This window comes from Agelaius phoeniceus, chromosome 3 (genome assembly GCF_051311805.1).
Source record: "Agelaius phoeniceus isolate bAgePho1 chromosome 3, bAgePho1.hap1, whole genome shotgun sequence".
NCBI classification, from domain to species: Eukaryota; Metazoa; Chordata; class Aves; order Passeriformes; family Icteridae; genus Agelaius; species Agelaius phoeniceus.
This window is the reverse complement of record NC_135267.1, coordinates 93,729,201-93,757,077: the sequence shown is the minus strand read 5'-3', so window position 1 is coordinate 93,757,077 and position 27,877 is coordinate 93,729,201. Positions and strand designations below refer to the sequence as shown.

The window sequence follows — 27,877 nt, the reverse complement described above, 5'->3', positions numbered from 1 at the left end:
TTGCTCTAAAGAGGCACAACATAGTCCTAGTAACCTTCATCCCAAACTCTGCATTTTGTCTCTGTCCATACACAAACTCCCATACCTGTAAGCTACCGGTGTGCACTCTATTCTTCATGCATTGTGAGGTTTCCAGAGTAAAGAAAAATCCCAACACTCTAAGGATGAAAAAAACCCTAAGGACAAAAGTACCTATTTCTTTTTGCTCAGGAGCAACAAATTAAACTGCTTTACTATGATGTGCAATGTTTAGTGATTGTTTTATTAAATGCAGAAATACCTGCTCAACTTCGTACCCATTCTGATTTAAAGTGCAACAATTAAATCTGATAGTTCTTGTACATCCATATTTTGCAAGTGTTGTTTCTTGAATACATGTTCTGATTATGCCTTGCATTTGTAAAATTTAATTTTTTAGTACCGTTTTGCTTTATTAACTAAAATAAACTGTACAAAAAGCTGTAGAGTTACATTAGCTTTGAACAATGTAGGATACACGTTCTCTGCCCAACGTTAGTGTGCAAACATTGTACATTTTTTAAAGTGACAAAATTAAGCCAACCTTGAAGTCAGAGTTCATTACTACATTACAAAACAGGAGACTAGATATGGCAAAAGAAATTTCCCACTGAAATCAACACCATTGTATAATTTTATTTCTAATTCTTAAAAAAATAGAAATGAATTTAGAAGAGAATCACAGTATAAGGGCCCTAACATATTAGACCATTACAAGGTACATAAAAATAGAAGACACAGATTTCTTTGAAACTTTAATCCTTTGATTAAGCAGCAAGCAAATCACTCTCCAGGCAAACACTGCTTAAAACATACCCTACCCCCCAAAACAGGACGTGCAAACTGTATGCACATATTCTGCAAAGCACACAATAAAGACATTTTGCTATGTACATACTTATTTAGTACTACAAATGCTAGGAGTTCCCTACTGTGTGCTACAGTGTAGGTAAATTAAGAAATACTACCCTACCTATCTCTGACCCTCCCTCCCCCCTTCAAATACAGCACCTTTGCCCAGTTATAGAATATTTAAACAAGATTAAACGGAATTACAATGTACTGAACAGTTTCATAGCAGTTGGTGGTGGCCAACTGTACTGTAACACCCAACATTCTGCATACTGAAGTCTATCGACAAGAGACAAGACAAAAAATAGCGGATGTACAATACACACACCTGGGAGACTCAATGCTTAAAGTAAACAAAAAAAAAGAAAAAAAAAAGAAAAAAAAAATCCCAAAGATGAATCTTACCACTGTTAACAATTAAACTGTAAAAATGTACCATCTTGGTTTTTTATTGGTTTTAAAGACCAGAGAGCAGCCAGATTTGTGTGCAGCTGATGAGGGCACACTAAAGACTTATGACTCCCAGAACACAAGTTTCCATGACCACTAACTCCTTGGTGCTTGTTTTAAAATTCTGCTGTACTTAGACACGGGATCATCTGATGCTCACATAGTGGCTAAGCACCTACTCTGATGCAAAAGAAAATTTGTAAGAAAGACCATTTTGTATGACACCTCAGCACACCAGTGAAAGCTCTTCATAAAGAAAAATCTCTCAAGTTTGATCTGAGTATTTTAAAATGAAGAATTAAAACATAAAGGTCAACACTTCAACTGCAATTCAGGTTACAACTATCAAACTTTAATACTAGATTTTCAAATGAAATAGAATCTGATAGTACAAGAACTTCCCTTTGCACATTAAAAAAAGACCTTATTTAGCTGCTAAACTGATCATTAGACCACCTAATTTATCTGTGAAAAAAAAACATAGGGAGAGCACATCCCATTTGCATAAAAAGTCTCATTTTAGTCAAGGGCAAATCTAGTTAAAAAAAAAAAAAGTTAAAATGACTTTTAGACACCATTTCAGCTATAAGCAAAAAAACCTTTCCAAATAGGACAACAGTCAACATGAATATTATTACATAATCAAGAATGCATTATTTTTCAATAGCTTAATTCAGATCACACAGTTTCAAACAGTGCTACTCATATTTGGAGCCTGGTTTACTTGGAGGTTAGAGGCATCTGCTTTTACAAAAAAAACACAAAAAAACCCCCACACCCTGAAAGACTACTAGGCATCATTCAAGGTTTCAGATGAGAATGCAGTGAAATGAGTTTCTTTCAAACTCCTATAATTTGGAAGCAATATTAATATCTATATGCAGGTTTTACTGAGTCAAGAAAATAAACAAACACCTTTGTCCTTCCCCCAATACCCTCAACTCATGTAATCAACTTTGCCAGAAATATAGCAGGAGTCAAGAGAAAATCACTTAAAAGTAAGACTGGGTTGGCAGGAGATAACTACTCTCATGATACTCTACCAGCACCACCAGCCTCTACACTTCCCTCATTAATGCTCAAGCAAGGTATCAGTGATCTAACACACACGAACTGCAGACAGTCATTCTCAGAGGAATGGAATTCTACTGTACTTACATAAGAAGAATTAGTGGGATAACAAATTAAATTAATACTTCTTGCTAGATGGATCCTGTCCTGTCATCCCCCTGGGTGGTGGAAGCTGCTGCCACTCTATCCTGCCCAGCCCACGAGACAAGACTGCAGCAAGAAACTGGACTCCTGCTTCCAGTTAAATTCTATGAGTAGAACACGCATGAGATTTAATAAATTTGGTACAATAGCTCACTGAGTCTTCAGAATACTCTGAAAGAGGAGTATTTAATAAGCCAGTACCTTTTAAAACAAACTAAGATGTTCTGGGAAAAACATGGAGAGAAGACCTACATTTTATAAGAAGGTGAAATGCTGTTATCTAAACAGGGTCAAACATTCTGAACCTAAAGCCATTATTTTCTTTCACTAAAAGATAAAAAAAAAAAAATTAAAAAATTCACACACACAAAAAACCCCAACACTACATTTAAGTCTCCTACAATATTATCTATTTCTAGATTTGCCAGACTACTTTCCTGTAGTTAGATGCTTGACTATAAAGAACCGTAATAAAATAAATAGAGTAAAAATCAGTTAAACAAAATCTTGGTGTGTTGAACATTTATTCATTTAAGAAGTTAGCTTCCTTCAACAGTTATTCATACAGAGGAGGGCTGCAGTGTAGGCATTGTTCTGCTGTACAAGTCTTCGGCATAAAAATATTTTTATACAGGTGGTCATTGACGTCGTTCCGTGTCTAGTTCTTAGCTCGCTCCTCTGGAAAACTGGTCTGATACCTGTGAAGGCTCGCTCTTTTTTTCCAAATAACGATAGGGACAAAAAAGTACATGGATCCAATTTTTCAAAGGTGGGAGTCAGCATAATGGCGCTGGTATTTCTTCAGTGCAGAGTGGACTGAGGTTCTGTGTGGATGCCGATGAGCGAGGGCGGCTGCTGGCCGCTGCCGGCGCCCAGCACGGGCCGGGGGTTGAGGCGGGGGGGCACGGAGCTAGCGGGCCGGATGAGCGGCGGCGGCGGCTGGTTCAGCGCGGGCCGCGGCTGGATGAAGCGCGCCTGCTGCTGCAGCGGCGGCGGCTGGCGGTGCAGAGCGGGAGCGGCGGGGAGCGCCGGGCGCAGTAACGGGGGCGGCTGGTTTAGGGCTGCCACGGGAGCGGCAGGGGCCGGAGCAGAGGCGTGTGCCGGAGGTGAAGGGCCTAAACACTGAGTGGCCGGAGTGCTTTGTGCCTGCGCAAAGGACAAAGAGAAGACGGTGTGAACGGCCGGCCCGGCCGGGACCTCAGGCGGTTGGGCTGCCACTGGCCACTACACAGGAAACAGCATTTAATAATATAAAACCAAAGAACCGAGAAGTTACTGAAAAGAAATCACCAACCAAAACATTATGGACAGCAGAACTAAAAATATTTACAAAGCAAGTCTTCTTCTAGAGCAAGAAGTGTATTTTAACAGTAAAACAGTAACGTGATCGTCACTATCAAAGGTGCGGCCCTGCTCCCGGCTGGTTAACGACATTGGCTGAAGTTCTATGCAAGCTCATCATCATTCTTTAGAATGTGGATTGCCACTCCACACCAGTTAACCTTATATTTTATCACTACATAAAATGCTGTTCCTCAACCCATGCTTACTTATTTCTGGTACACAAAACACACCTCATCTTCTTCATCAGTGCTCTTTCCTGATGGCACATTAGAAGTATTTTTTGTGTCCTCCCCTAAAGCAGAAGCATCACCATTAGAAGCCAGGGTTCCTTGTTCCGCTTCCCATTCCTGCAATACCTCCTCTAAGTTAAACCGACGCCTGTAGTTTACAAAGAAGTTCTTCACTTGGCCAACAGTCTTGTTGCCAATTACATCTGCAATAGCTTGAAAATCTTTACCATATTTTCGGACACCTGGAAGGCAAAGTAAATAACATAGCTGTGAAGGATCAGTCAGACACAGCTACGTGTGATGTATTTATAGAGAGAACCTATGGGACCTGCAAACCGAGGACTCACTAATTAGGAGAACTTCTCAATTAGGAGAAGGCCTCAATTTCCGTTAAAACAAAGTAATTCTTAATAGCACAGCTATCAACATACAAATCAAGAACTTTATTAAAAAGTCATTACCCATTCTTCTTAAAAGATCCTGGCTTACTCACCAAGCCTCTCAACCTAAAACCACAGAGATCTGGCCCCTGACAGAGTGAATCTTTCAGCGTGCTCACAGTAAGGGCAGATGCCCAAGACCAGCTCAAGAGGGGAGGAGGGGTGACTGAGCACGTGTGAATGGCTGCAAACAGAATAAAATGCTACAAGTATCCAGTGACAAACACTGACAGCTCCTACAGGCTCCCTCCACACCAGCTGCACGCAGAGGGCTCTTTCCCACGGCCAGTGGGGCAGGAGAGGCAGAGGGCAGAACAGGGGGGCACAGATCTGTAATCACAATATACTGCTGTTCCTGCACTTGTGACACACTCTACTCAGGCTACACACAGCAACTGCCAAGTGTTCACCCCGCAAAGCCTGTTTGAAGCTTTCATTCACCATTCTACCTGCGTAGAAAAATCTGGGGGTTCACATTTACATTCTCCACCTTGGAGAATGTAAATATATTAAGTTACTAGTGCCTGCTTATAAGATGGCCCAGCAAAAGCCTCCATGATTAAATCCTCTACTGATAAGCAGCATGACAGGTGAGCTTTACAGTATTCTTTTCATTAATTTTTGTACTGACATCAGTAGTCACTTTTGTTTTTGAGCACTTCAAACGAAAACCCCAATATATATTTTAAATACTTCTCAAACTACATCTGAATATAATAAAAAAATAGAGTACAACATTCCATAGTTTTTAACTTAAAATTTGAATTATAATAAAAATTATATATATTTTGTTATATTTAGGCTATGTGTCTAGTTCTTCCCCTCTCCTGCTTAAGAAAAAAATCCTCAACCTCTCCCACCGCCTAGAACACAGCTTTTAGCTGCACAAAGTATATTTTTAATTACAAGTTTGGAAACTTGAAGAAATAAACCAATTTTGTTCCAGAGTAGGTAAACAGAAGACTTTTTTTGCTGTCAGTTATGCATGAGAGGATTACAATTTGACTTCTCCTGTGAAGCTTGTGATAGTTAAACTCATTTGGAACATATTACAGTTCTTAGAGGACAGGCACTCTTTCTCATTACAGGAAAAGAAATTTATGCCTGATTTCATGCCTCACTTCAGAAAATGAAGCAAAGTGTTCAGAAAGTGAGAGTTGTTTCAAATCTGAAAGCAATGTTCCTTTTCAACTTAATTGTGAAGAGTGTGACCTTCAGTTTGTTCTGCTCCTTTCTACTTTCCTTGTTATTAGGCACTTCTGATGTGGTAATGTACACTCTGTGCAATTTAAAAGAAAAGTTCACCTCCAGGATAGTAACAAATTCTGTGGCTGAAGCTGATGTTTCAGCTGTCAGGAGCCCAGCTACATTATTTAGTATCTTCTGCAGTGTACAAAAGAATACAACCCTCCCGATTGCAGGAACCTTGGAAAGATTTCAGAGCCACGTGGGAGGGCATGGATCCAGGCAAAGCAAAGACAGGGATTTGGCTCTCTGCTTTATCAGTTGTACAAGGTATCAGCTGTACTCCTTAAAAGCTGTGTGTGCCCACACAACACTGCCTCCAGTGCTTTAAAATTCTTTGTCTGCCCTACAATTACTACCCTTACTGATTTATAATGAACATGGAACATCCACTGCAATATATCTAACATCCTGTACAATTAATCAAGTGAACAAGGTGCCCAGCAGAATAAAGCATATTTCTGTTAGGAAACTAATAGAGACTTTTAGTGATTTCAGCCTTTTATGTTACTATGGTGGCTACACTTCTTTCCTCCCTTAATCTGCAAAACAACTGAGCCTGTTTGCTATCTTCAACTCAAGCTGTCAAAAAATAAGGTCTTAAAGCCTATTTCTAAGCAAACAGCTTGAAAACAAGGTGTTCTTGCCTTCACTGAGAACCCAACTCTTAAAAAGGAAATCTAAATAAACTAAAATTTCCTTAGTTTAGCTGCACACAGCACTGCTCATTTTGGATTCTTTTCAATATTATTACCACTGCTCTACCACAATGACGTATTAAAAGCCCTTCAAGCCACATAAGAAATAGAGAAAATTCACTGTGTGTTTATAAAACTTCAATGTATAAGGTGATGGCATATCTCTAAGAGTTGTTGCCAAGTCACCATCCCTGTCAAACTGGTGCACATTTCTTATGCATCCTTATACAAATTCAGAGCTAAACACCTCAAATTATTTCTCACGTGTTCAAACCGTGATTCAATAATTTTATTAGGCTAATGAAAGTGAAGCTCAAAAAGAAGGACTGCATAGCCTCACTTCCCATGTATGAATGAATGGTTTTCTCCCAGCTCATTTGAAAGCAGCTGAGCTCACAGGAATCCTTCAAGCTCTTCAGAAAGAACTTCATCCAGCTGCAAAGGTACACTGGAACACATGCATGCTCTTGATTACAGCATTTTATCTTGAATGTCTCTCTTGGAGAAACTCATAAATCCAAGTTTGATTATTCTGTTTACACTGCTTCATGTTGTACAGCACAGCCAACACAATATTAATCAGGGTGCAAAGCAATATGATACAGCACCACAACAAGGCAGAAAGAGTTAATGGGAGCTGCAGTTCCACAGTGATGGGATTACAGTGCTCCTGGCAACTATCTTATGTAGAGTTAGATCCTGATTGTCCCAACTGTTTTTCCCTGCAATGCCATGAAAGTCATGCATAGCTTTTCAATGTAAATTTGTTGTCTCGAACAAGTGTTAAAACACTTTTGCAATTGCATTTTTATGGCCAAGATCTTAGTTTGAAAATATGATCATTCTTATACATTTCTGCACATAAAATTTTGTAATTTAAGAACACTAACTGATGAACTAGCCCATTACATTTAACAACTATTCAAAGCTGAACTGATAGCTGATAAATTATATTGTGAATATATTGGCTCAGAGATTGTAAATCTGAGTCCACAACCCCACTGCAGGCACCTACACTGCTTTTAAGATTACACACAGCTCTATTTTAAGATAGGTTGTCTCATTACCTCTTCCTTAGTTACTGGCAATCCCTTGAGATTAGCCTACAGATAACAAGTATTTTCATGTTTACAAAAAACAGTACCAAAATTATATTACTGCAGATTATATTTACAATCTCCTTGGTCAGAGTTATTGTCCAAATTCAAGTGAACAAATCATGTAAGTGCCACCTACCTGCTTAATGCTTGTGATTTCTGTAAAATTATTAAAAGCAGATGCCAAAATATATCAATAAATTTAATGAAATTCATCTGTTCTAAAGTGTACGAACCAAATGTCCTCATGTTCAAGTCAACGTTCAAATCCAAGCCTAACGCACATTAGGGAAGCTTTTAGTAGAGCAACTGTGGCTACCTTCTAAAAACAAAGCCAGGGAAAAACACAGCATGGCTCCCTCATGCCTAGAGTCTACCACCTCAAGGAATTGCTTTGAAGCAAGAAATCAGGGTCCTTAGCCTGAGGCATGGGAGACAGCCCTCTCATTCCAGGAGAGAGAGCAAGCACTAAGTAAGGGAGGGATAATTAGAACACTTTGTTCTTGTCATTAAGATTCTCTCTCATCTCCATTTTATATGGTGACAAGGGAAAGGGTCCACAGAGGAAACAATACATATACGAAGCACATGTCAATGAAAACAGATTTCTTCCAGAATGCCAGATTTCTCACCCCATCCTTAAGGCTGACTACCTTTATAAAACACAGAACCATTCCTAGAGACCAGAGGACTGGATCTCCTCTCCAAGGAGCCACCACCAACACTCATTCTCTTTTGCTCAGGCTCTCTAGTTTATTTGTCTTGTTGGTCACAGAGTGTCACAGCTTAACAATAACTGACTGTATTCTTATCACTTCCCAGACTGTTGCTTAGAGAGAACTCCAATAATTAAACTATGAAAAGGCAAGATGGTTTGAATCCTTTCATTCTATGGCAGGCACAATGACCCTGGATTTTCCCCACTCTTCCAGCAAGTCTATCTTACTAGTATAGCATACTAGAGACATCCCCTTCAGCTGCATCTGGGAACAAAATACTGAAGTATTTAGAAATGGTGAGAGAATGAACCTAGGACAGAGGACAAGTATGTAAATTGAAAGGCATGATTTAAGACTCGCCATATCTTTCTGCATTTCCATTCACACATCAAAATAACCTAACTTTAGGTTCAGTCAGTCATCTGACTAATAAATAAGTACCAGGTATGGCATACCTGACAACTTTACACTGATATCCTGATACAGTGAATATTTTATACTAAAACTCAGTCTCTCATTTTCAAGGTGAAGAACACAGAGGAAAAAAGCACATAGATATAACTGAACTATTATCTTTATAAAAGATGATCCCCATAAGTGAGTCAATACATGCCTTCAAGACAGCATCTCCAGATATTTCCCTTACATGGTCCTTGATTTGGCAGTGCATGCTAATACAAGAGTCAGTTTTCCCTCATATAAATGAAATAAATGCAAATAAACTGTATGAATAGCTTATCAGAAAATGCTGGGGTTTTAGCCCAGTAAGACTGTTAGTCAAGCATCCATATCCATCTTTAGATCTTAAAAGGCCTAATGAGTAGATACCTGCCCATTACTCCCTCATGAACAAAGAAAAGCAACAGTAAAGCAGATTTAATCTGCTTTTTCCTACCTTAGGATACTGGAAATGTCTTAAATGCTTCACATTTTATTACTTTAACAATTGCTTTAGTCTTCTACATTAAAGAAATTCATGTAATGTGATTTAGAAGATGATTGAAGGGACTTTCTGGTACTAATACAGTTGTTAAATCCTGCATAGCTTTTCTCTTTGAAATTTAACATGGGTAACAGAAAGCCTAATGTCATATTGCTTGATAAATGTCCTAAATATTCTCAATAGTTTTGCTGTTTTCCTGGTGACCAGAAAAAGTTTAGCTTTGCATTAGAGGGAAATACAAATAAAAGCCTAAGCACCTCTTCATATCCTTTGCATCAGATTTCAACTTGCTGCTACTATTAACATACCTTGTACTGCAAGAAGCTGCTCTTCTGTGGTCCAACGGGCATTGATTTTCTGATTAGACTATTAAAATTAGAAAAATGGCACAAAGATCATTAAATTGTTTCAACAGCTGCAAGATATCTGAGCATCTATCTATTTTACTTGCACTACAGTTTGCAAAATGGGTAAAAACCTCTTGCTTATAAGCCAAAAATTTATAGTTTAAGATTGCTTTCACGCAGAGGAAATACTGTTTATGGAATTAAGCTTAAAACTATGCCAGCAGTTTTTCCTCTGTTTTATTGCAATTATTAGTATCATCTACATAATAACTTATGCACAAGCTAATGATCTTTATGCAGACAGAATTTGAATTTATAGTAACATTTGTCTAAACTATTTGGACTTGGTGTTTAGAGCATTTTGAATTCATGTTATGTTTCATATCCAAGCCTTTAAAACAAGCAAAACCAGAACTTCAGTAGAAATAGATCATTCATTTTAGATGCCAAAATGTATATATAGTCATGTTTTTACACAGAACACCATTTATTACTGGCAATCTACATTACCTATTTTTAATCCAAAAAGCCCCCAAGTATCAGGGCTCAATTTCAGCTCCCTATTACTGTGGACAGACATGACACTTCAGAAGTGCAAGGCCACAAGTTTGAGTGTTTGTTCTGATTTACCTCAGGAGGTTTGAATTCTTCAATCCCGCCTTCCATTTTCTGTTTAAGTGCACTGTTTACTTGCTTAGCATTTTGAACCTTGGTCAAAAACAACAAAGTTAATCAGCTCCACAAAGAAAGTTGGTCACTTTACACATTTATCTTCACTAGGATTGCCACAAGTGTACCTCCTAAGTTAAAAAGAGAAATATTATGGTTTAAGGCTTCACTACTTTTAACTGTTTCAAAAAAAACTTTAAAAAACCAAAACAAAACACATCAGTTTAGTATAGAGAAAAAAATTAAGCCAGTCTTTCAGAAGAACAGTTTGTTTGCAAGAATATTAAAAGCTGTTCACAACAAGTAATTTTTGATAAGATGCATAGGTTCTTGAAGAATTAAGAATACTCTAGACACAAAACTTCATTCTTAGATATGTGAGATGTATTGCATATATTAACTTCTTCCTTCTTAAAAAAAAAATAAATTCATGAGATGTTTTCAGTTAGTTCCTTCTGACAGATGCTTTTCATTGACCTGAGATCATTCTAATTTAATTAGGGGGGATTCTTGAAATTATTTTAAATATTTCTTAGTTTTTAAAAGGACAGACCTTCCAAATTGTACATATACACATCTTTGAACCACTTAAATCTGACATTGATGCACATAACATAGGTAAGAAAATAGTGTTGCATACTATGGTGCACAGCTATTACAAGGGTTCTTAAGCATGGACACAAAAGCAGACAACTCAGTGGGAGATTCCAAAGGCTGCATCTCTGAGATCACTGCAAGAAAAGAAAAAAAAAAGAAAAAAAGAAAAAAAAGAGAAACACAACCTCAAGGCTGAAACTCACCTACACTTAAGGCTAAAGAGTGAAACCCACCTATGCTATTTAGCCCCAGAGTCCTGCTGTGACAGAAAGAAGCTTATTTCTCCTGTAAAAGAACATAAGGGAGCAAAAACCCCATGAAAAAAAAAAACCCTCCACGATTTTGCAACATGGCAGTTCTATAAGGAGGCAGAAATTCCAGAAGATGAGCCTTGGCTCTGTAGCCCCATCGCTCCTAGAAAGCAAGCATGCACATAACTACTGTACCCTTAGAAGCTGAATAATTACATGGTTCAACTTTAAATGCTAAAATTTAATTTCTTCATGCAAAGGGCGCAGGCAATTTTCCTCTTAAAGGTGAAGACTAAAAAGCTTTTCTAAATTTAATAAGAAGTAGAAAACTTATCAATTCAAACAGAGACATAACTAGGTCCACACATCTAGGTTCCACACACCTCTCATACTTTCATAATTTGTGGGAAAGGACATCCATAAAAAAAAGCTACAATTTAAAGCATAACAAATGTAACTTCCTCTGCTCCATTGGTCTCGTTATGGCTTTTCAAACAAATACTTCTAACAAAGTAAAAAAAAAAATTCAAATCAAATGTGACTTTTGATTTTTCCTGTCCCCAAATCTGTAGCACTGTTTTAATGCTACCCTTTTTTTGAAAAAAGTAAAAAGTAATCTTGCTTCATTTTATCCAAAAGAGCAGATGAACGTAAAAAACAAAACTGAAGAGCAGCTACTATCCAGCATTTGTGGTGATAACTGTGGAACAAAACAAGGAAGACTCACATTAAAGAAGTTTCAGAATCTTCACAGAATCTAAAGAAGTTTCAGAATCTTCAAAACCATTACAATCAGAACAATCTGAGATAAAAAAAAAAAACAAACCAAGACCAATAACCCATGGTACCTGTCGCTTTAATGAGATTAGTTCCATATCCAGCTGTCTAAGAATTGTGTTGGCTGCATTGGGACTACAGGAAACAGCTATCACATCTTCCTGGGTCAGGTACATGCCTTTGGGTGGCCGGCATTTGGAACGCTGGGAATGGTGGCGATGCTGCAAGCTCTGATACTCTCTTCTACCCAGACCTATTTTGCTGGTCTGAACAGGCTGCTCATTATTGCCCTTTAATTTACAAGAAATAAATCATTAAAGAATAACAGTATCTTGTATACAAGTTTACTAAAAAGAATGAAGTATCAGATAGCATTGTAATGTCATATTTATGACAAATAAAACCTAAGCTAACATCCTCCTTCGCATGTAGTATCCAACTATGGCTTGCAGATGAGTTGATGGAGCATACCAGTCATCTGCTGGATAAGCCTGCATTACTCTAAGAAAGGTCAGTTCTCAAAACTTTTTTAGTATGGCCACAAATACAGTAAATGGTAATGGAAATCCCAGTCTGAATACTGTGACAGAGGGCAAACATTATGGATCTCTTACATAAGCAATATACATGTATGTATCTCGCTTTTAAAACAAATAATCAGTGACTTTACACATTTATTTCTGATCAAAGAATTTGGGCAAATACTAAAGGAGAAGAATGAAAAATTCAACTAGGCCAGGCAAGAATGCAAAATTACATTTCTCCCTGCTGTAAGCACTCTCCACAAAGAGACTGTACTGTTTGGTTTGAGGGGATGGGGAGGAGCTGATTTGGGATTTGGAAGAGAGAGTATGGACATACCCCTGCAGTCATTATAAAAAATCTATGTAATTTAGAAAACATGGGCCTTGATTATTTGCTTCTTTGGAAGGAAAAGGAATGGCAAAGAGGAAATTAAGTCTTTGTTTTGGTATGTATGGGCACCTAAACATTCTCTGCATGTATGCGACTCCCTCAGAGCAACTGAGTAGTTTCCCTATAGGCCAGGAGCAGAGACACAAAAATTACTTTCTCTGCAAGGATATTCTAATTCAAAGGAATGCTTAGTACCAGAACAGAAAGAGAACTCAGGCTTTTCCCTACTTCAAGCAGCTCCCTACTGCTCCTGCCTGCTGGCATCCATGCATGTTAAGAGGAGGTGGTCATCTGATCACAGTAACTGCAAAACCAAGTGCAGCAGCCTTTATTATTATCATTATTATTATTTTCTGTAGTAGTAGTGCAGAGCAGCAAACAGTCTTGTTTTACTACACTTGACCTTGTGCCACATTCTCTTCCCCAGCTAACATAACATCTTAATCCAGCCCCCAGACTTCATAGAGGCCACCTTAAAAGCACTTAAGATATGTGCTCTTCCCCAGAAAACTGATATAGAGCATTACATCTTTGACATGTAAAAAATTCAAGGTTAAGTTTACTTCTGCCCTGTTTATACTTATTTGGGTTTTGGTTCTGCATTGCTCTTTCAGTATGAAATTGCAGTTCCTGTGTGTTCAATCTGGATTTAAAGTGAAAATATTCTCTCATAATTTTGTCTTGCCAAGATAGAGAGCTTAGGTTATATTTGTTTTATCTGGTAACAGAAAGTTTCCATTGCTCTGTGTGCTCAAGCAGCCTACTCAGTTTATATTCTGCTTAGGAAGTGAAAGCATGCAAATCCTACCAGAACTATTAGATCACAAAATTATCTTGCACAGATCCAAATAGCTCATCAGAAACTACAAATCTATTTGTCCTTTTCCTAGAAATCTATCAACACACCACTTGCATTCTGGACTGCATGTCATGATTCAAACTATAACCAAGTAAATTGAGCAAAATAGCCCTTATTTAGACATGGCTAAGGCAGCAACTCTAATCATTAGATTGCAGGGACATTGTTAGAACAGAAAAGTAAAAAGGTACTTTATCAGACCACGTGACATTGCAAGTACTATAAAACATGCCCACGTTAAAAAAGTAATCTTGAACTCTTTCACTGAAAGGGATAATTGTCCTTTTTCCCCTAAGGCCAGTAGATAAAGGGATACATCGAAGGTCACTGCAAAGCTCAGAACAGAAGCTAAACTTATCACTCTCTTACTCAATATTATTTTGGTGAAAAGTGCAAAGTTTTATTCATAATCCTAGATACCCCTTCATGGGAGTGCTGAAGTTTTGCATAACCTCTCCTCTCACTCTTGAGAAGCATGAACTGGCTGACTTAGGAAGGTCACAAATGCTTAAAGTTGATAAAAGAAACAACTAAACACACACTTAAATGTGTTTTTCTACTCTTGTTCATAGATAGCTTAATGTTTAGAACAAATACTCAAACTCCTAAAACCTGAACATACCCTGAACACAGCAGTCATCTGTAAAGCTAACAGTAAGTGCTCATTAGGACAAAAATGTTTTTCCTCTACATCTATTAGTTAAAAGCATCTCAGTAAAACCACATATTAGTTGAAATGCATCACCTCATTGTGGCTTTGAACAAACAACAAAAGTTGTTCTTTGAAAAATGTAATTTAATTTTAAAATTCAAAGAAAACATTTTGATTCAAATAATTCACAACCAGTAAAAGTGCAAACATATTAACAAGACTGAAGGAGGGCAAATACAACCTGTTTTACTAGGTTGTGAGAGGATACATCTCACCCAAAAATTGAAGAGCTCTCAGGACACAGTGGAGGTAATGAGAGATGCATTTACAGCCACAAAATGGCACAAATATATGATACAATTTTGTTTCAGTGAGAAATCATCAAGATCCTGACTCCTTAAAGACCCTGGGAGTTCAACAGGTTGAAACTTAAACCTCTGTACTACAACTCAGTCTTCACAGTAACACATTCACTGAAAACAAACAAACTGACATTCACCATTAAGTTATCTGTTACCTCCTTTTTGGCTTCTTTTTTGGGATCATAATCACTATCATTTCCATCCATTGGATGAGATTCTTCGACATCATCATCACTAAAGACAGATTATAAAAAAGCTGGTCACTTTATTACTTTTTAAACCCAAATCTAAGTATGTACCAGGGTAAGAGTTATCTACTTGAATTTATCCATTCTGAGAATATGGCATCTCAAATTGTTTGTAGTTTTCAAAAGACAGCTGTTATAAGCATGATTTTCAGTATTAAATTCTAGTAATTATTATGATAAACAAGCAACCACAAACCACAGTTTCAAAGTTACTTTAAGCAGTGCTGGTACTGCTGCCAAGAATTTTGGTGTCACCTTTCTTCAATTCAACCACTTGTGCCAGCATGAACATTCATGTGGCCAACTATATACCAAAGGTAGAAGTAACCTTTCATTTGCCCCATTAGTTTTAATAGACCAATTTTCAAACCACTGCACCAGGTGAATAAACCCTTGCTGAAGTCTGTGGGGAGCATAGTGCATATGATGGGAAAACATGGGACTGCTTTTTCACCAATGTGCTTAAAATCTAGCAATTTAGTGGAGGGGAATCAAATTTACTGAATTAAATCAAAGAAAAGGTTAAAAAGAGAACAGTCAATTTGGAGCCCAATCCAGTCATTCTGACAATATAATTACTGAATAAATTAATGCAAAAACAAACTAAAATTTCTAGTTATTACCAAACCCCTCCAAACTGCTATTTTAAAAGCAAACTAATTTTAGCTTGCAATTTTTCAGAAATAGAATCACTAAATAAGCATATGAACTTTAGATTCAGAAGTTATTCAAAATAACATATAATTAAAAAGACCCTTTTTGCTCCAGTTAAGCAATTTTCTATAGATATAAAATTACAGCTTCCCATATAAACATAGATTATATTACTTATACATGCTACACATATCACCTTTTAAAAAGTGTAAGCTAATTATTGCATATACTGAGCACAATAAAATTTTAATTTTATAATAACTGTGAGAAATGTTATTCCCTTCTATGCAAGACAACAAAACTACTCTGAGCTCTAATTCTCTCTGATAGCAGTTGTAAGTCTTCTAAAAAAACAACTTTATATAAATTTTTGTTATAAAACAATGCATAAGCATTGAAACTGTTCAGCTCTTCATAGTGGTTGCACTTTGAGTTGTAGTTCCATATTAGCTCAAAAATCCAAACCAAGAAACAAGTCCAACCCCTCCCACAAAAACACTCTCCTGCACAGACAGTAACAGACTTTAGGGTGTAAATCCTTGTTTTTACAGTTATTCATTAAAACATTTCCATCTCCCATTACAACTCACACAGACTGGAGTGATAAAGTTCTTAAAGCACAGGTACCAAACCCCTTGCTAAAACCAGAGACAGCACAACAGGGGTTCAAACCTGAAACACATGGTTCACATGGAAACAATGGCTAGAAATTAGTTCACATCTCTACTTAGGAAGATTTCAGTCTCTGGTTAGCTACTTAAGAACATAAACTCACCTGTCACCTTGATTATTTCTATTAGCTAGTTTACGAGCCTGACGATCCATCAAACTTGTTCTAGAGCGAGTTTTTTTCCAAGAATAGTAATATTTTACAAGGCTTGCAATGGTCTTGTCTGGGAGCTAGAAGAATTCATCAACAGATTAACTCTTTTAAAATTTAAAATTCCACTCAGAATTATAATTCAGCTCTGTTTATAAATAAATAAACCTTTAAATAATATTTTAAATGCATTGGTAAGATTGAAAGGAGGGATGTATTTCATACACATTTTTGAAAAGGGGAGAAGGCTTTTTTCATTAGAGTGAAAAAGCTGCATGTCCAAGAGACATGATGAAATTAAATTAAATCTCATATTCAAGGTTCTTCCTGAAGCTCTTACATAGAAATCAACATGAAATTTTAGCCCAACGGGAGCCTTTGTTCTTAGTGCATCTGAACTGTTTAATGCTTCTGATTAAAATATTACTTTACCATTTGCTGGATCCTGTGAAAGCTCTTTCCATGGAAGCTAAATGCTTGTTCAAATAGGACTTTATCTTCAACTGTCCATTCATCAGGGAAAGGAGTGAAGTTAGGGAGATCCGCAAGGGACTTCTCAATATTGTGTTTATGCCAGAACAACATGCCGAGAGCCTTTGAAAAGAAATAATCCCTCTTTGGATTTAGTCAATTTTCTAAAACATTGAGACAAGTTAAATAAAAACAGGGAATTTATTTGTTTGAAATAAAATTTGACTAGGAGAATCCCTTCTCAAAATGCATTTACAATTTTATTGGCTCTTTACTATAGGTTACAAAATTCTCTTTGGAGACAGTGGGCACATCTATACTTTATTAATGGTATGAAAGCCAGACAATTTAAGGTTGGCATGGCAGCAGTAATTCTAGAGCAGCTTGAACTAGGCTGAGAGGCTCAAATCTGACCTGCTTTCTTACTTTACAGGCATATATCACCTACACAGCTCCTTATAGGCCTTTATTAGCAGCCCACTCAAGAAAGAAAATAAGGATACTTTTAAGTATTAATACTTTTAAATAAAAATACTTTTCAGTAGCTGGAGGATCATCCAAAATGCAAGTCTGAAAGTTCAAAGTGAGAGTGGTCTTTCTATAACTCTCCAATCCACAAATAACAGCATGGCCACTTTGTCATGTGCACCTAATAAGGAAGGGAAATTTAAATATACTTTCTTACACAATTTCATTTCTAGACAAGTCTAAAAGGATTTTATGTTCATTGGACTTTCTGCCAGAGAACCACAGGCAGATTTGATGCCAAGATTTGGGCATGGGAATCGGGCAACGTAATCTACTCAATTTCAATCACACAGCACAGACATGATCACCAGGCATCTCTCCAACCCCCTGATTTCACATCTTCTGACAACCTGGACACAGCAAACTCTGCTCTTGTTAAAATGGCAAGTGACAAACACCTCTTGCAAAGAGAATTTCTGTTCCATTGTGAGGAGTCTACAAGTGTTTTGTACCAGAAGTTATTTTGGAAATCCATCTCTTGGAGACTTGAGATCCATCAGTTCCTCCTCTTGCCTAACAGAAGTCAAGGCATAAAGAAGTAACACCAAACCACAGGTATATTCTAGACATTGTAACACTGGCAGCCTCTTTGTCAGACAGCAGCTGATGAGCAAGCTTCCATCCTCCAAAACTTGATCATACAACTTCTTTTCAATCATACAGCAAATATTTTTTTTTGCAACAGGTAATCTCACTTTTACAGATTGGTTAATTGAAGAATTTATGAAGAATTTTGTGATAGAACTACATGAAGACCAGCAAAGTTTTATCCTTACTTTTTAAGGAATGGTGGCCAAAGGCTGTTAAATAAAAAGTGAACTTGTTTGTTACTTTCAGAGCTAAAACTTGAGCCTGTTCTCCTGCCTCTGAAAAAACCCACTCAATTGAGGTTGGTTTTCAGGTTTTTTTCAATATGAAAGAAACCTTTTCAGTGCCATCCCTATCAATTAATGGTTCAAAATTGTACCATATTTGCATTTTAATGTTAAACTTTAAATTTGTAAGCTGCTTCCCTAAGAAACTCTTTAGCTAAATATACACACACAAGTGCATGACATGCCCAGTGTATCAAGAAACATACCAAACCTTTCAAAAGTGCACATTACAAGCTGAGCATGTCATGAAAACAAAGAGCTCAATCTTTTGCAGAGAATCCAGACCACAACTGTATGCAGATCCATTTAACTGCAGTGTTTGCTGCCGTGCCTGAAGAGAAACAGTGTTAATTAATGGTAACCAAGGGGAAAAATAAGAGTTGTGTTATAGTTTTATATTTAAAAAATCCTTTAAATGAGCACTCTCATTCCACAGCACTTACCTGTTCCACATTGTATCCATGTTTTTCCTTTGCTATTGCTATATATTCATCCACTGTAACAAAGCAATGTCAGAATTACTCTTTTATAATTTTAGTTCTGCTCTATGACAGAATTAGCCATCTAACATGGGGAAAGAGTCTCCCCATGCTTTAACACACTGCATAGGCCCAGATCCAGATCCCCCAAAATATTAAATATACTCACAGCTTTATTAATAATAAATAAACCCACTGACCATTACTAAACATTTAATTTTATAAACTTTTTACACAAGCTAATTTTCTTTCACATTTTTACTACAACAAAACCACAGAGGCTCATAATTTATTTAGTTAAAGCAGAGACTAGCTGGTTATTGAAAGGCTATGCCTTTTTGGAACCCCCTTCTGGGTTAGCTTTAAATTTAACTACTTCTACTGCTTGTATTCTCAAACATGTTGAAAATTACAGCAAGAAGATCATGTATCAATGATTATGCATATCCTCAAGATTACTATAGCTTTCACTAACCAATATGGATTTTAACTATGACACAAAGTCAGTTTTCAATAGAGAATATGAAAATTCAATAATTAGATAATGAAACTAAGGTATAAAATTTTTAAAAAATCATATTTAGCAATATTAGAGTCAGCTTTGAGTTGAACACTTTTCATCATTATGAAATTAGGTCCCACTTTTTATTTTTAAACAAAATCTTTTCCTATTCACCTTCAAGAGCTCAAAATTAAGTGGCAACTAAATAGGTGAAAGGAAGTACTATCAAGAAGAGGAAATAATCAAATCCTCCTTCTTCAAATGGACAAGGGATATCCCTGCCATGCACTGTTGCTGCAAAGAGTTAATTATACTTTAAAGGAATGAAAAAAGTGTTTAATAATCACAGCTGTATTTTATTTCTAACCGTTCTGCAGTAGTTGAAGGTGCATTCCCTCAGAGGGACACAAATCTCTAACTACTGGTATTAGATAGAAACTGTCCCGAGGATGAGGTTCTCATGGTTGCATCCTCAAAGTTTACTCCCCTATATTACATATTCTAACACAGGAAACAAGTTTCAACTAGATTAAACAGATAACTGATCACGTTTAGTCAGATGACTCCGGTATTTCGGGTCACTCCTAAAGGGAAAAAATGTTTGGTTTTTCCTTCTGTGACAACAGTAATAATTTCCCCTTGAAGTGGGCCTCAACAAATCTTTTCTAAATTCATCCGCTGCAACTCCTTCTCCCAGGAATTTAAAGCAGCAAGTTCCTCATGTTCAGATTTTTTATTCTTTAATTAATAACAAAAGGTTTCACAGACAATGATGATGATAGTACAAAATAGGCAATATGATTTGAAACAATGATTTTACTAGCATAAGAGAAGATCATCTTTGCTTTATCTGGAGCTCTCTAAATAAAGAAAAAGAAGCTTTGTGTTTAATTATTTGCAGCTTCACTGTGTGTAAAATAAAGACCAAACAGGCACACCAGAAATAATTATTTAGTTTACTTAAGCCCCCAAATTCCCAAGCAGGCAAGGACTTACACTTGGCATCAGGAATATTATGATATGGAGACCATACAAGCATCCCTCCATTATCTTTATCAGTGTATTTTGTGGCACCTGTAAGAAATAATTCACAATTAATTCCTTAAGATATCAAATGGCTGAATCCGAACACTACTCTTAGGATGTTCAAGTACAACTAAATATTAGACAGTATCCTGGTTACCACAATTAAACCACTGAAGTGCATTGCTTCAGTTGGAAGGAATCTTTTCTAGTTCCAAACCTCTTGCCATGGGCAGGGACACCTTCCACTTGACCAGGCTGCTCAGAGCCCCATCCAGCCTGGCCTCGAACACTTCCAGGGATGGGGCATCCACAGCTTCTCTGGGCAACCTGTCCCAGTGCCTCACCACCCCATAATGAGGAATTTCTTCCTCATATCTAAATATACCCCCTGTGGAGTTGGCAAAGATGCAACTTTGTTCTCCTGAAGTTTGATTGTCTGTTAGGGCTCTAACGTTTATCACTGTCATAGGAGGACTAGGACCTGCAGTGGTCAGTTAGACTTCCTTAAAACAAACAAAAATAGATAAGAGCTAGAATTCAGTCACCATCCTTGATCCCTTTCAAGAAGAAACTATACTAACAACTATACCAGAAACAATTCTGTTCATCTCTCTCTAGTTTTGATTTTTCTAATTTTATAATTTTAAGACTCATAACCAACCAAATTGCACAGCTGGAGAAAGCAGTCAGACGGTAAAGTAATTTTTGGTTTTGGTTTCTTTACCCCCACCTCAACGTAGCAAGGGAAGCAGTACAAATTACCCAACCCATCAGGACAGAGCAGTACTTATGCAAACACTGAAGCACTACATCAGAGCATATGATTTTTGAAAATATGCTGTAAAAGAAACTCCCCAGTACTGCAAAAGCATTCAGTCAAGAGCCACTTTCCACTACTATTGCACAAATGTAGTCTAAAACAAAGCCCCTTATAATCTATTTGTTCACAACAGTTTATCTCGCTAAGAAATTGCTCAACAATTGGATTTATATCTAATGCCAGTATGAATTCCTTGAGTAATCACCCTCAGAGGAGAAATCCTTGCATCCTTATTGGAGAAGAACAGCTTTTTTTATTCAGTGAAACAAGTAACTTTTCACTCCATTTTAAGCTTACACACTTTATATTTAGGCTCTACATCTTGTTTGAAGCAAACAGAAAACCAAACCCCGTGCTTTGGAAAAAAGAACAGTGCAGTGCTTTCCCTTTATGTACTATGTTTTATTGCTCTTCTCTCTTCAGTTTGGCAGTGTTTTGTATTTGCTATCATCTCTGCAATCTTGATCCATCACAACTGTGAACTTGAAAACAGTTAATTAAAGAACTCCTGCGCCCTTCCAAAATGAGATGTGTAAGGCAGATAACTTCAGTGCAGCATAAACTCTGTAACAGGTTAAGAATGTGCATACACTCATAAAGCACTAGGTTCAAGGCATAAGCACTACTAAACTCTGAAAGGTTTTTGGTATACAAGAACGAACTCCTTAATATAACATTCCACTTTAGAATAAAAAAGCATGACATTTTTAGTCATTAGGAATGCAAGACTTCATGAAGAGCAGGGCAAGCTGTTACAGGCACAACATTTCTCTTGTCACAAGTAAATGACCACTATCCTGCACTTCATTCTAGCTAAAGTTGAGGAGAAAGCAGGATGACCAGAGAATGTATTAGAGTCTCAGGTTATGAGGAAAAAAAGTCTAAACTTGAGATATCTGCACACAACTGAAATATCATGGATATTACCAGATACTGAATACTCAAGTACTAAAGAAAAAACAAAATTAGTTTCAGAGTTCTTGTGCCTGCAGGAGATCATGTAGGTGGTGACACTCCCCTTATGAGGTATGACCCTCACATGACAAACAAGCAACCACCACCAGAACATCCCTTTTCAAAGCAGTGCTGTGTCCCCAGCAGGAATTAGACATCTGCTTCCATTCAGGTGGCACCTTCACACTGCCAATAGAAAAGCCAGGATGACAAAGGAATAATGAGATGCATACAGGTAGCTTGAAGGAAGGCACCCTGACCTCAGCACGGCATGTCCCTGGCTGTAGGACAGGGATCTCTCCATCTCTGATGCCTTGAGAGGCTGATCTGGAACAGACACTAGACAGATTTAAAGAAGAAAGTAGGTATTTATTAAAAGGCCTCAATGGATACACCTTGGGCAGTACAAGAGTCTGGCCAGGGCTACACCCAAGAAAGACCCAAAGCGGTCACAAAATGGACAACTGCTCATAAGGTTTCACACTTTTATGTTTTAGTCCATTTGCATATTGAGGTTAATTAGAGCTTCAGGTTATGAAGTCTCATCCTCCTTGTTTGCTCCCTTCAATTCACTGTAGTTTATGCTTTCTGGGCCTGAAGCTTGTAACCTTGGTTCCTTGCATCCTTGGTTCTCAAGCTGGAAAAGGATTGTTTTGTCTAACTACCCTGTGAAGAGAACTTACTAACACTTAATATGAAGCTCAGAGCTACACATCAAGGCAGCACAGAATCTGAAAAACATGAGAACTAAAACTTAAGGCATAATCTCCATATGCAAGACCACGACCTACCTTCCTGGGAACTTCCTGCCTGTGCTTTGTGCCCCAAGCACTCAAGGAAGCAGCCCTAACCCCAAAGAGGCTGTGTTACACCTGGAGGGCAACACAATCTTTTTTACAAGGGAGGGGGCCTGGAAATACCCTGCAACATGTTAACCAAAGTGTGTTAGAAGACCTGTAAGCCAGTAAGGAAGAGAAGGACCAAGAGCTACATCTGAAGAATAACAAGTCTCCCTCTCCCCAAAACACACCTCCAAGCCACTGAGGAAGAGGCTTCTGCACTTCAGCTGCTGCACCCCTCTGCCAGTACCAGTCAGGAAATGCAGCCAGCTGAAGGTGACCAACAGGCACCACTTCCAGAACAGAAATCATAGCAGCAAACTGACCCTCTCTAAAGTGCAGCTTCACATTAGAAGTTGGGTATGCACAGCTGGTGCAGCTCTATGCAGGATTCCAGGTACTGAGAATAAGGTGATCTTCCAGAAACATACAGGACACAGTGAGGGCATTGCAGGGCAGCATGGCAATTTAAAAGTATGTTGGTTTCCAGCAGAAGATGTACCTTCCTCTGCTTAAGACTAAGCCTTCCCCACACCATTTAATAATTTCAATTTAAAAAAGCCTGTTTTCCTATTAGAAGACTAGAGAGAGAAGTTATAAAGACATACAGACAAATGCTTTCCTAAGTGACCTTAAATGGTATAAAACATTCTTCTTGACAGCCCCAACTCCATCTCTGAAAAGAGGGTAAATGGGAAATTAAGTATTTCAGCATTAAGTAGGCAAAATTCATACTAAAACCATTGTGAAGTCTAAATCTGAGTAGAATAAAACTTCTCTAGCAGTTCTCTGTGGGTGACACAACAGAGTGGTGCATTCTCTACTGCGATTTCCAAAAGAATGCAAACAACCCACAATATAGGGATACCAGCTTTGTAACATCCCATTGGATCTATAGGTGGGTCAGAAAGCACAAGCAGAAAAATTTTCACCAAAAATATAAAATACTATAGGAAAACCAGGAGGAGGAGACAAAAATCTGCATGCAAGAGATGGTATGTTAACTCAGTAAATTAGATAAAGTAAAAAACCAAAGTTTACTTATTAAAATTGTTTCTTGCAGTGACAAAATCGCTCTCGTTGCTGTAACAGTTGGTGACAATTAAAAACTCTACTTCTCTTAAGCTGTATCTGAAAGTTTGCTTGTAAAAGTAATATGGTGTGGAGGGGGCAAGAGTACACTAACGTGAATTTTGCGTAATTGCTGCTCCCAACCACAATCCACTTCTTCCATGAGACACAGAGAAACAGTGGCACTTTTTCTTTAAAAAAATGATCTTGTTTTACACATAAATTAAATTTTTAAAAAATGCTTACTGCCATCACATTAATCATGAATATTTTGTTCCTCAGTGTATTGTTGTAGAGCATTGCTTATGGCTATTTTTCAAGACAGGCTAAGTGAAACCCAAGGATTTGGTATTATTCCACTCATTTTAGTATTTTGTAGGTTTATCAGGGCTGACTTTCATGTCTTAGAGTTATATCTACTTTCATCCATCATTGATTCCCTTCTCCCACCTATTTATTTCAAGGGGCTTAAAAAATAGCACTCAAGAGTACCGCAAATAAACACATACTCTAAAATATCTGATAAACCCTAAAAAAAAGGCATTAGAACAATTCCAAGAAGAAACATAATTAAAGACAATCAAATACTGGGCTATGTCCATATATACAAACTGGGAACTAAAGGGGAGCTTATTACCTTACTTGCTACAAAAAAGTCACCTAAAAGTACCTGGAGAGACAGATTTTTGTCTCTCATTATTTCTGTCTCTAAGAAATTATGCCTCAAAACTCACCAGAAAAAAAAATTCAACCCAAAAAACCAAGCAGATGAAAGAATGAGATCTTGCTGATATCTCCTCAGATAAACAATTTGTTAACTTGGTAAGTGCTGTACTTTTAAACTTGATGGACTTTTAAATTTATTTTGTAAGACTTAGGTGTTCCAAAATAAATCACTACCTTCTTGCCCTAATCAGGAAAATACACACACCAAGAAGGATAATAACTCATAATAAAACATTATGCCTCTAACTCAGGAATTATTAAAGAAACATTTCCATTATTAAGGAAACTGATAGGGTGAGTATATATTAACCCTAGTTATTGGAGAAAGAGGCATTAATTTAATACCATCCCCCAGAAACACTTAGGAGCTCTAAAAAGTCTGCTTATAGGAGAGCATAAAATTAGTTCTGTAGTTACTAATGTAATGGTACTATTGCATATACAGTTTACAAAATTGAAACCACAGAACCTCAATTGTCCTACAAGGGCTGAAGAGTTCTTTTAATCAAAAGAAAAACAAACACTAGGTGTTTTTCTAATTTAAGTGGCCTATAGGAAAAGCAAATCCAGGCTGGAGGTTGGAAACCATCATTTTTACCCGTGTATATTTTTATGTAGGCAATGTAAAAATAAAGAGTGCAAACAATTAGCCTTATTAACAAAGAGACATGGACTGCGTGCTCCTTCCTAGGGGAAAGGCATTCCCTTAAGCCAAGATCACGCATTCATTTGATCCCATCCTGGTGCTTTGCTTCCCCTGGCCTTTTCTTTGGCCAGTGGGGACTTCCGACCATCCCGAGGGGCTCGCTGCAGCCCTGGGAGGCACCCTGGGAGCAATCCCCTTCTGGTGAGAGACCACCCGACACCCACGGAGCCTGCCTGGAGAGCAGCAAAGTACATAGGCTTCATCTGACCCACCGCTACAGCGAAACTGCTGAACGCTCCTGTGCCCTCCCTGCTCAGCCTAGTAAGGCACGGCAGCGTTCTCGCAATTAACTTGCTAAAGCTGAGTACCAGGCTGGGCGAGCGTACCCATATTGCTCGGGGCGGGGCTGGGGGGCCGAGGAAGGCGGAGGAGAGCAGCTCAGCCTGCCACGGCGGGGCCAGCCAGGCTACTACAGCACACAAAACCAGGAGCAGGAGTTTCCCACCGAGCGCATCTTCCACCCAGCAGCCAGGTCTGCTCTGCTTCCGGCAGGGCGCATCACTTCCCACCCTTGCCCGACAACATCCATCACCCCCTCGGCAAATATTTTTTATGGTTATAGGTTTAAGGACAGGAAGGGGGAAAAATTAAAAAAAAAATAAAAAAAGAAAAATCAAGCTTTTTTCTGCTTCACCGCCTCCCGCCGGATACACATAATGCGGCCGATAATGAAGTGAGAATCCCCCGCCGCGAAGCCCCCCGCCCCCGGAGCGCAGATGCTGCCCCGGCCAAGCCTCCCGCCGCCGGCACCGGGTCGCCGACACAAAGGCTCCAAAGCACCGTAAATAGAGCCCCGCGGCCGCCTCCCGCCGCCGGAGAGCGCTGGGCGAGCCCGCCCCGGCGGCGAGCCCACCCCTCCCGCCTCGGGAGATGTCAGGTTACAGCCGAAAAGCCATTTACCGGGCTCGAAGTCAGGAATGCGCGCCTGGTATTCCGCTCCGACCCTCATTCCTACATCTGCAAGGCAAAGGGGGGAAGAGAAATTAAGGGCTGGAGCGTCCCCGGGCGCCGTCCCAGGCTCCCGCCGTGCGGCGGGCGGGCGGGCTGGCGGAGCCCCCGCCGCGGCCGTGCGGAATAAGCCACCTCCTCCCCCCGCCACCCCCCGCCCACCGCCGCCGCCGCGGATTAAGCCCCGACGACCGCCGAGGAGGGGGCAGGAGGAGGCGGAAGGGGGAGTTTATTCCAGCGGAACAATGGGGACGGCGGCGGCTCCCGGGAGACACTCCCTCCCCATCGTTAAGTACCGCGGGGGCAGCCGCGGGGCCGCGCCGCGCGCTCCCGCCCCCCCGCCCCGCACACGCGCGGCCGCGGCTCGGCCGCGGCACGGACGGAGCGGCGGAGCCCCGGCACCGGGAAGGGGGAGGCGGCTCGGCTCGCTTCGCCGCCCCTCCCGCCGCCTCCGCCACCCCCCTGCCGCCGCCGGCGGGGCGGCCCCAGGCTCGCACCGTGCTCGTCGCCACTGTCGCCGCCGCCGCTCTCCGGCTCCGAGTAGTGCCCGTTGGAGGGGCTGCTGCTCTTGGCGCCGTTGGGGGCTGTCCGGCTCTTTCCCCCCAAGAGCTCCGCGCCCTTCTCCATCGCGCCCGGCATGCCAGGGCTGGGAGCGGGGGAGAGCGGCGGCAGCGCTGGCTGCCGAGGGGGGGGAAGTTAATACGGAGCCGCCATGTTGCCCCCTCCCCGCCCCCCCCTCGGGCACCTCCTCCCCCCGCCCGCCGCGCCCCCCTCCCCCGGCGCCGGGAATCCCTCCGCGCCGGCCCGGCCGGATCTCGCCGAGGGGCGGGGATGCCGCCGCAGCGCCGGCGGCGCGGCCGAAGGAAGGAAGGAAGGATTCCTCCCGGACCGCGGCCGCGCCGCCGCGCCGTGGAGCTCACCCGGCCAGCGGGCCCAGAGCACAGAGGGGACTATTTCCCGGCGGCGGCGCAGGGATCCCGGCGGGCGGGAGTGGCGGGCCCGGTGGTGCCGTGGCCAGGGCGGGAGGAGCCGCGGCCGCGCAGGGGCCGAGCGGGGACGGGAGGCGCGGGAGGGGCCCGGCCACCTCAGGGCCGGGGCCGCGGAGCGGGGAAAGGCGGTGCTGTCACATCGCTGAAATCGCACGGTGTGGGAACCAGTGTTGGCTTTTCTTTCTAAATTCAAAAAGTGATCTATTTATTTACCTGTTTAGTGAATTCCGGTGCGTTACCAAGTGCTGCGGTGTTACCATGCAGTTTATCTCCAATATTCACGTTTTATGAGGTAAAAAAGGGCTGAGACGGGCTCCAGACTGAGTCTGAGTTACAGTGTGACAACAGTCTTGCTGCTTAATCTGGTGATGCGTTATTAGTCTGGTTTGTTCTGTGCAAACGCATTTAATGTTCTTGTGGCTAAGATTTTATATGTGTTATAGATATTTTTAATGATACCCTGATAGTTTGTCAGTCCGATTTCCAGATGTAGGGAAAAAAGTATAACTTTTAATTGCTGTATATCAAATTAAAATCTCAC

The 27,877-nt window shown here is 39.8% G+C and overlaps 1 protein-coding gene across 6 annotated transcripts; it reads right to left on the bottom strand.

Moving 5' to 3' along the window:
* Positions 1 to 241: 241 nt before the first annotated feature.
* Positions 242 to 27,101, bottom strand: RCOR3 (REST corepressor 3). 6 transcript variants are annotated; one of them, XM_054630167.2, is made up of 12 exons: positions 26,845 to 27,101; positions 26,300 to 26,356; positions 20,254 to 20,331; positions 18,720 to 18,772; positions 16,835 to 16,996; positions 16,358 to 16,482; positions 14,818 to 14,914; positions 11,964 to 12,182; positions 10,229 to 10,306; positions 9,560 to 9,617; positions 4,110 to 4,351; positions 242 to 3,681 (listed from the first exon to the last, which is right to left on the bottom strand). In XM_054630167.2, exons 1-12 carry the CDS (start codon positions 26,984 to 26,986, stop codon positions 3,337 to 3,339), a joined length of 1,656 nt encoding a protein of 551 aa, XP_054486142.1. In that variant the 5' UTR covers positions 26,987 to 27,101; the 3' UTR covers positions 242 to 3,336. The 6 variants fall into 6 exon arrangements, with proteins under 6 accessions (XP_054486142.1, XP_054486143.1, XP_077031990.1 ...); XM_054630168.2 differs by having other exon boundaries at positions 14,836 to 14,914; positions 26,845 to 27,100; XM_077175875.1 differs by lacking the exon at positions 26,845 to 27,101 and adding an exon at positions 26,644 to 26,707.
* Positions 27,102 to 27,877: the final 776 nt, after the last annotated feature.

Bases quoted from the DNA above. Each gene is read 5' to 3' on its own strand.
- RCOR3 (XM_054630167.2), bottom strand. From the start codon at position 26,986: ATGCCGGGCGCGATGGAGAAGGGCGCGGAGCTCTTGGGGGGAAAGAGC. The intron at 16,997-18,719 runs GTAAGTGCTGTG...TTCTTTTCAAAG, and splicing joins ATGGATACAATGTGGAACAG to GCTCTCGGCATGTTGTTCTG. The intron at 9,618-10,228 runs GTAAATCAGAAC...TAATTTTAATAG, and splicing joins AAGAATTCAAACCTCCTGAG to TCTAATCAGAAAATCAATGC.